Raw genomic sequence first — 8,590 nt, forward strand, 5'->3', positions numbered from 1 at the left:
AATAGCTAGCAAAGGCTAGGCAGACAGCTGGGGGCTGATATTAATAGCCCAGGAAGGGTGCCATGAATATTGGCCCCCTCCCAGGCTAGAAACACCAGCCGTCAGCCGCCCCAGAAATGGTGCATCCATAGGATGCACCAATTCTGGCACTTAGCCTCGCTCTTCCCACTGCCCTGTAGCAGTGGCAGTGGGGTAATAGGGCTGGGGTTGATGTCAGCTTATAATGCCAGCTGACATCAAGCCCAGGTTAGTAATGGAGAGGAGTCTATAAGACACCCCCATTACTAACCCCATAGTCAAAGTTAAAAAAAAACACAAACACCCAGAATAAAGTCCTTTAATTGAAATAAACACACAATTCTCTATTGTTCTAAATTAAACCATACTTACCGTCACGCCCATTCCAGCTGAAGCCAACGATGTCCTGCAATAAAAGTAAAATAATAAAGCAACATCATCCTTACCTTTCCATGGTTCCCAGGACAGCTTCAGCTCTGCTACATCGAGATGACAGGCTGGACCGCAGCAGAACGCTGCCATTCAGCCTGTCATCCCGCAGAAACTGAGAAGCGCAGGTATGCTTGCGCTCCTCAGTGTCTCTCTGTGACGACATCCAGATGAGCCGAGTTCATGTCCAATGAACTCGGCTCACCTCATGCACGTCACTGACAGCGTGGGAAAATTCTCACGCTGAAGCGCTGAGTGCAGGAGAATTTTCCTACGCTGTCAGTGACGTGCATGAGGTGAGCTGAGTTTATTGGACATGACCTCACCTCATGCACGTCACTGACAGCGTGGGAAAATTCTCCTGCACTCAGCGCTTCAGCGTGAGAATTTTCCCACGCTGTCAGTGACGTGCATGAGGGGAGTTCATGTCCAATGAACTCAGCTCACCTCATGCACGTCACTGACGGCGTGGGAGAATTCTCACGCTGAAGCGCTGAGTGCAGGAGAATTTTCCTACGCTGTCAGTGACGTGCATGAGGTGAGCTGAGTTCATCGGACATGAATCCGCAGCGCAGGGAGGCCCAAGCTTTCTGGGCCCCACCCGCTGCAAATTGCAGTCCGCAGCCACCCCGGAAAATGGCGCGTTCATAGAAGCTGGATGCTGTACCTGGCTGGCATACAAAAATATGGCAAAGCCCACGTCAAAATTTTTGGGAAAAATTAATTTAAAAATAAATAATAATTTAGGGACTGCATCTTTATTAACTTCCCAAATGTTATTTAGTGTTAAAATAAAGGATTTATTTAAAAAAAATTGGCATGGGATCCCCCATAATTTTAGGCTCTAGCGGAGGTTAAGCAGACGGCTGGGGCAGATGTTTGAAGCCTGGGAAGTGGGTAATACCCACGGAGCTTCCCAGACTACTAATATCAGCCCCCAGCTGAATACCTAGCCCTTACTAGCTATTAAAATGGGGGACCCCCCCCCAAAAAATGACGTGGGGTACCCCCTATTTAATAGCTAGCAAAGGCTAGGCAGACAGCTGGGGGCTGATATTAATAGCCCAGGAAGGGTGCCATGAATATTGGCCCCCTACCAGGCTAGAAACACTAGCCGTCAGCCGCCCCAGAAATGGCGCATCCATAGGATGCGCCAACTCTGGCACTTAGCCTCGCTCTTCCACGCTGCCCTGGTGGGGTGGCAGGGGGTAATAGGGTTGGGGTTCATGTCAGCGCCAGCTGCCATGAAGCCCAGGTTAGTAATGATGGGCGTCTATAAGACACCCCCATTACTAACCTACAAAGTGTTAAAAAGAAAAAACACACTACACCCAGAAAAAAATAATTTATTTGAAATAAAACACACAATTTTATTTAATTCTTAGTTTACTAAAAAAAATAGTTACCTGTCCACGTTCCTGCGCTGATCTCCCATGCACAGCTGTCACATCTGGAGATGGTGACAGCTGTGCATGGCTGCTGTAAGCTCACACTGCCGGGAACACGTCCGCTCCCGGCAGCGGGAGTCACTGACTGAGGTCACCGGAGTGCATTCAGGCAGCGCAGCTCCGGAGACCTCCTTTACGGCACTGCTGTACCGTGGGAATTTCTCACGATACAGCAGGGCCGTAAAGGAGCTAACCGGAGCAGCGCTGCCTGAACTCCGGCGAACCCGCTTATGCAGTGACGGGGCTGCTTTACGGCCCCATCATTCTAGCGGCGGCAGCGGTTCAGAGCGGTCACATTCTATGTGGCTGCTCTAAACTGGAGATCATCGTGGGACACTCGTGGACTACTACGGAGGGGTAAGGATAAGGTTGTGGTTTATTATTTTATATTTTATTACAGGAGATCGATGGCTTCGGGGAATTAGGTGTCTAGGTGAGTATAGGTGTAGTTTTTTATTTTTTACTTTATTTTAGGTGGTGATCGGCAGGGACAGGTAATGTATGAACTAATTTATTGTAGGCAACCACTGACCACCAATGACATGTATTTAAAATTTATTGGGGACACAGTAGGGCAATTTAAATAGCAGGATCAGGCTGATGGGAACTACTGCTCCCATCGAGCTGATCCTGCTGGCACGAGTGGACGGGGGACAGACATAGGCCGATGGGAGTAGACATCGGCCTATGTCTGCCTGCACGCACACACCCGCAGACATCGCACAGACACCGCACACACTCGCAGACATCGCACAGACACCGCACACACTCGCAGACATCGCACAGACACCGCACACACTCGCAGACATTGCACAGACACCGCACACACTCGCAGACATCGCTCAGACACCGCACACACTCGCAGACATCGCACAGACACCGCAGACATCGCACAGACACCGCGCACACCCGCACACATCGCACAGACACCGCACACACCCGCAGACATCGCACACACCCGCAGACATCGCACAGACACCGCACGCACACCCGCACACACTTGCAGACACACGCACAGACACCCACACACACCAATCATGACGGGCTGATCGTCTGGGAGGTGAGGCTGACCTGTGTGGCCGTGGGAAAGTTCATGTGAGTTCATGCAATGCAGTCAAGCATGAACTCACGTGAACCCTCTGAGGGCACCGCGGCTACTTCAAATGAACAGCTGATCAGCATCACCTGATACCTCAGCTGTTCATTTGAAATAACCGGCGGGAAAGCGCAGCACAGAACGGGAAAGCCGGCGGTGAAGTATTTTCGCTGCCGGCTTCCCCGCCCAGGTCCTTCGCTCCCCGCTCCTTGGTGCTGTGCTCCCCGCCCGGTCCTAACTTACGATCGGGATGGGAGGTGGCGAGGGGAGCGGAGGATCGGGGTGGGAGGCTGCGGGGAAGCAGTATGGGGCTGTGTGATTGTTTAAAAGGAGGCGGCTTTTTACCGCCCGCCGGCTTTTAAACGATCAGGAGAATTCTCCCACGCTGGGATGGCATTCTGATGACAGGCTGGATCTCAGCTGAGCGCTGCCATCCAGCTTGTCATACTTCAGAGACACTGCAGAGCGCAGGCATTATGGGAACTTCCGATTCCGGTATTCGATATTGTAAAAGTATCGGAATTAAGTATCGGAATTCCGATACCGCGAATATCGGCCGATACCCGATATTTCAGTATCGGAATGCTCAACACTACCCACGACCAAAGACCTTGTTGCTAAAATGGCCTCTGATTATATATGATTCTAGTTAAGTGCTGTAGATTAATGCTTCCTCCACCCTCACTCACTACTTGGTTCCCCCTAATCTTTGGTTCCCCCAACTCCTCCATTCAGGCCCGGGGCAGCGCTATGGTGCATTAGGCCCCCTTCAGAACTGGAGTGGTGTAGTGTTGAGTGTGTGGTTGGGGTCCTGTGCAGTACTCCATCCTTACCTAAGAGAGGAGATACCACACCTCATTCTGAGGTGCAGTACCCCTGTGGCGACTGAACCCTCAGGGGCGCCACAAAAGCAATGTATGGCCCTGTTATACTGTATGGAGGATTATGTGGGGCACATTATACTATATGGAGAACTATGTGGGGCTCATTATTCTGTATGGAGCACTGTGTGGCCATTATACTGTATGGAAAGCAATGTAGGGCCCTGTTATACTGTATGGAGCACTGTGTGGGGCCCATTATACTGTATGGAGCACTGTGTGGGGCCATTATACTGTATGGAGCACTATGTGGGGCCAGTATACTGTATGGAGCACTATGTGGGGCCCATTATACTGTATGGAGCACTATGTGGGGCCCATTATACTGTATGGAGCACTATGTGGGGCCCATTATACTGTAGAGAGCACTATGTGGGGCCCATTATACTGTATGGAGCACTATGTGGGGCCCATTATACTGTATGGAGCACTATGTGGGGCTCATTATACTGTATGGAGGACTATGTGGGGCCCATTATACTGTATGGAACACTGTGTGGGGCCCATTATACTGTATGGAGCACTGTGTGGGGCCATTATACTGTATGGAGCACTATGTGGGGCCATTATACTGTATGGAAAGCAATGTAGGACCCTGTTATACTCTATGGAGCACTGTGTGGGGCCATTATACTGCATGGAGGATTATGTGGGGCCATTATACTGTATGGAGGACTATGCGAGGCCATTATCCTGTATGGAGTACTATGTGGGGACCATTATTCTGTATGGAGGGCTATGTGAGACCATTACACTGTATGGAGGATTATATGGGACCATTATACTGTATGTAGGACTATGTGGGGCCATTATACTGTATGGAGGACTATGTGGGGCCATTATACTGTATGGAGGACTATGCGGGGCCATTATACTGTATGGAGGACTATGTGGGGCCATTATTCTGCATAGAGGACTATGTGGGGCCATTATACTGTATGGAGGATTATGTGGGACCCATTATACTGTATGGAGGATTATGTGGGGCCATTATACTGTATGGAGGATTATGTGGGACCCATTTTACTGTATGGAGCACTATGTGGTGCTCATTATTCTGTATGGAGCACTGTGTGGCCATTATACTGTATATAATAAGCAATGTAGGGCCCTGTTATTGTGACGCTCTAGCCCTCCCTGGGAAGGTGAACTCGGACGGCGGGCCTGTAGTTGTGGGGGATGTCATCGTGGCCTTGGCCCGGTCTGTGCCCAGGCCTGTCACGTAAAAAATTATGGGCTTCTGGATGAGTGGTTGTTCGACTACGCCACCTGCGGTTTTTGGTGAGGGTCACCAGTGCTGCAGCAGTCCTCTGAGGCCGGTGTTCAGACAGCTCGGATGGTACGGCTCCCCACAGGTGGAGCAAGGTCTCAGGGCGGCATAGAGAGAGAGAGAGCGTGAAATAGAGCGTTGGCGGGTTCAGAGCTGCGGAGTAAGGAACAGACAGAGACAAAGGTTGAAGTCATCCAAGTCTTTACTCACAGGTGTACTGGTTCAGCTCAGAGCTTCTCTCTGCTGTCACACGGCATGTTGCGGCCACCAGGATGGGGTTCAGCACACTCCAAGTACTTCAGGTGCACTTGACAGGACCCCAAGCTCTAGTGTGTTCATCTCTTCTCTTACTTCTCCTTCTCTCTCCTTGTGTTCCCCACTGAGTTCCGTACGGGTACTGCGATGTCCTTTACGGGTTTCGTGTAGCCCCCGGACCGACTGGGTGCCCTTATTGGTGACTGGTGGTGAGAACTTGGTGTAAGGCCAGGTCCCTCTGGAAAAACGCAGATTAGAGGATACAGGTGGCGACTCCGCTCCGTCCGTATCCCCCTGGGATCCACATAAACCTCCGGACTTTTCTGACAGAGACGTGAAGTGCAAGGTCAGATAATCGGGGATCGGTACCCCCTCTTGCGGCAGGGTCTCTCTGACTAGGCCAGAATGAGGCATGCAGGTGGAGACTCCGCTCTGTCCGTACCCCCTGAGATCCTTTCGCCTGTGGAGCCTATCTCCTCTGTTCCCCTCTTGGGCCTTCTTGTGTGGACTAAGACTGGGAACAGAGCTGGCTATAACTTAACTCTGCCCCAATCCCCAGTCTCGAAGCCTGAGACCGGAAATCACAGAATCCTAGAACAGCTGCCGCTTGTACTGACTAACCACTCCAGGGAACTGCGACCAAAGACCCGGTATTAAAGATGGCATCTGTTTATATGTGATTCTATTAAGGTGTGTTATAAAGTGCTTCCTCCACCCTCACTCACAACTTGGTTCCCCCTTACTTTGGTTCCCCCTAACTCCTCCATTCAGACCCAGGGTTGCACTATGGTACTTTAGATCCCCGTCCTGAACTGGAGTGGTGTAGTGTTGAGTGCGTGGCAGGGGTCCTGTGTAGTACTCCATCCTTACCTTGGAGAGGAGATACCACCCCTGTGGCGACTGAACCCTGAGGGGCGCCAAATTCCCCCGCGGTGAAACACATAATGTCCGCGGGCTGCAATAGAGTAAATACATGGTATATTTCAGACTTCAAAATTTTTTAAATGCTTTTGAAAACAACAGAAACAATCTTCCCATTATGGGAGGCATTTTTCTTAAACGTTGCAGATTAAATATATATTAAGACATTATATAAATATAGAAAAACAGTAGAAATTCTTGTTCAAGTGCAGGCTCAGCAGCATGAGGGACCTGTCCAAAGAAAACCCTCCACGTAGGGCCTGGAGTGGCCGCAGGGCATGGCGATCCTGAGTTGGACCTCCAATGGTGCCACCCAGACAGGTTTTGGTTCTGAGGTCTGTTGTTGCACATATAAAACCAATAGGGAGCACCTGAATAGGTGCAAACTATTTACAATCCAGTCTGTTGACTGCTCACCGTCCGCTGGCATAACGTCTTTTCAAAATGAACGGCAACAAGGAGAACAAAAAAAAAACAATAACAAGGAAGTTCAGCCGCCGGGGCCGCATTACAGGTGGTATCTCCACCGGGGGTACAGCTCATGCTTTCCCACTGATCCTGACCGGTCACTTGTGGGAACGCGCGGAGAGGCGTCTTCCTTAAACAGCCGGCGTACCTCCAGGGCGTACCACCCGCGCACCCCGTGGTGGCGGGTGTAGGAGACCAAGTCTCCCGGGTATAGGTTGTGGTCAGGGTCTCCTTCCTCCAGATGGGGCTCCACGTCCCGCCTATTTACAAACACATCTTGAGCGAACTGGGGGCTGCGGATAAAGTCCCATCCCGCCTCCTGGTGGAATCTGACTATGAGTCCTTCTTCCTGGGGGCTGAAGCGGGAGGCCTGCGCCTGGCGGGCTTGGGCCTTAGCGGCTTTTGACCGCACCTCCAGCTGCTCGCAGCGGACCCTCTGTGCATGCCGTGCTCGCTCTAGCTGGAGGAGCTCATGCCGGCAATACTCCTCCCGCTGTTGAGCCTCAGCTTGGGTCTCCCGGGGAAACCTCATTAGATCCCCCCCCCCCCGGTTGTCCCATCTAAACTCCTCTCCCTTTGGGCTTGTAACCGGGGGTGCTGGTAACGGTGTTAGCGGGGGCCGCTGTTGGTCCTCCATCTTGGCAGACCAGTCCGGGTTGGTGTGTGAGTACACCCAGGCAAGGGCAGGTGGTGACGGCTCCGGGAGTGTGAGGGGCAGCAGGCTTCCGGAGGCTGCGACAGCTTGGGCCTCAGGGTCCGGGGTTAGTAGCTGCTCCCAAACGGTAGCGCCCGGGGATGGAGGTGGCGGCAGGAAGTCTAGGAGGAGGTTAACGCACTTGGCGCCCGGGGCAGGGGTTGTTTCCTTACCCGCTCCTGGGCTGGATGCGGCCTCCTGGTCTTGTTCCATTTCCGCCGAGGCTGGAGTATCGCTGACAGGGCGCGGAACCTCCGGGTGTCGGGCTGCAAGCTTCTCCCACATCTCCTTCCTCCATTCCTCGACTGCTCTCCGCTGGGCCTCTTCCACTCTCCGGGTCAAGTTCTGCGTCTCGCCGCGGAGGAACTCGGAATCCTCCGGTGCTAATCGAACGCTGTATCCCTCCAGGGTGAGGGAGGTGGTTGGCGGTGGGCCAGCGGTGGAGGGTGATTCCTGGTCTCCTTCCATTGCGGCCTCCAGGTGTGGTCTGTCTAGACTTGCTCGAACCACGCCTTGTCTCCCTCTCTCTCTCCTCCTCTTTCAGGGGCAGTTCAATGGCTGCTTGCAGACGGGCATTCCCTGGGACGTCCCATCTGTTTTGACGGACACATCCATGCGGACAGTCTCTGTAGCAAGGGGTGGTCTGTATTTTTGGCGCCATTTGAGAACCTTGCCCACGATGGGAGGTCTTAAAAGGTTGTTGTTTTCCCTGCACATAATGGCGTCCGTTCTTCTTGGGTGGGCGCCACATGGAATGTGGAAATACAGTCTTTAGAAAGGCGCACAGTGCCCGTTGTCAATGGGTATAGACTTCTGCCGTTGCCACGGGCACGAAATCCTGCCGACTACGCCATGTTGTGACGCTCTATCCCTCCCTGGGAGGGTGAACTCAGTCGGCAGGGCCTGTAGTTGTGGGGGATGTCGTCGTGGCCTTGGCCTGGTCCGTGCCCAGGGCTGTCACATAAAAAATTATGGGCTTCTGGATGAGTGGTTGTTTGACTACGCCACCTGCGGTTTCTGGTGAGGGTCACCAGCGCTGTGGCAGTCCTCTGAGGCCGGTGTTCAGACAGCTCAGATGGTACGGCTACCCACAGGTGGAGCAAGGCCTCA

The 8,590-nt window shown here is 52.5% G+C and overlaps 1 protein-coding gene across 1 annotated transcript in view; it reads right to left on the reverse strand.

Moving 5' to 3' along the window:
• Positions 1-7,948, reverse strand: part of LOC141182909 (uncharacterized) — a 66,635-nt gene extending 58,687 nt beyond the window's left edge. The window contains exon 1 of the mRNA XM_073661019.1: positions 7,568-7,948. Within this exon, the coding sequence (XP_073517120.1) occupies positions 7,568-7,948 (381 nt within the window). The remainder of the gene's footprint in view (positions 1-7,567) is intronic.
• Between the last annotated feature and the right edge of the window lie 642 nt (positions 7,949-8,590).

This window comes from Phyllobates terribilis, unplaced genomic scaffold (genome assembly GCF_046119375.1).
Source record: "Phyllobates terribilis strain yellow unplaced genomic scaffold, ASM4611937v1 Scaffold_36__1_contigs__length_13169755, whole genome shotgun sequence".
NCBI classification, from domain to species: domain Eukaryota; kingdom Metazoa; phylum Chordata; class Amphibia; order Anura; family Dendrobatidae; genus Phyllobates; species Phyllobates terribilis.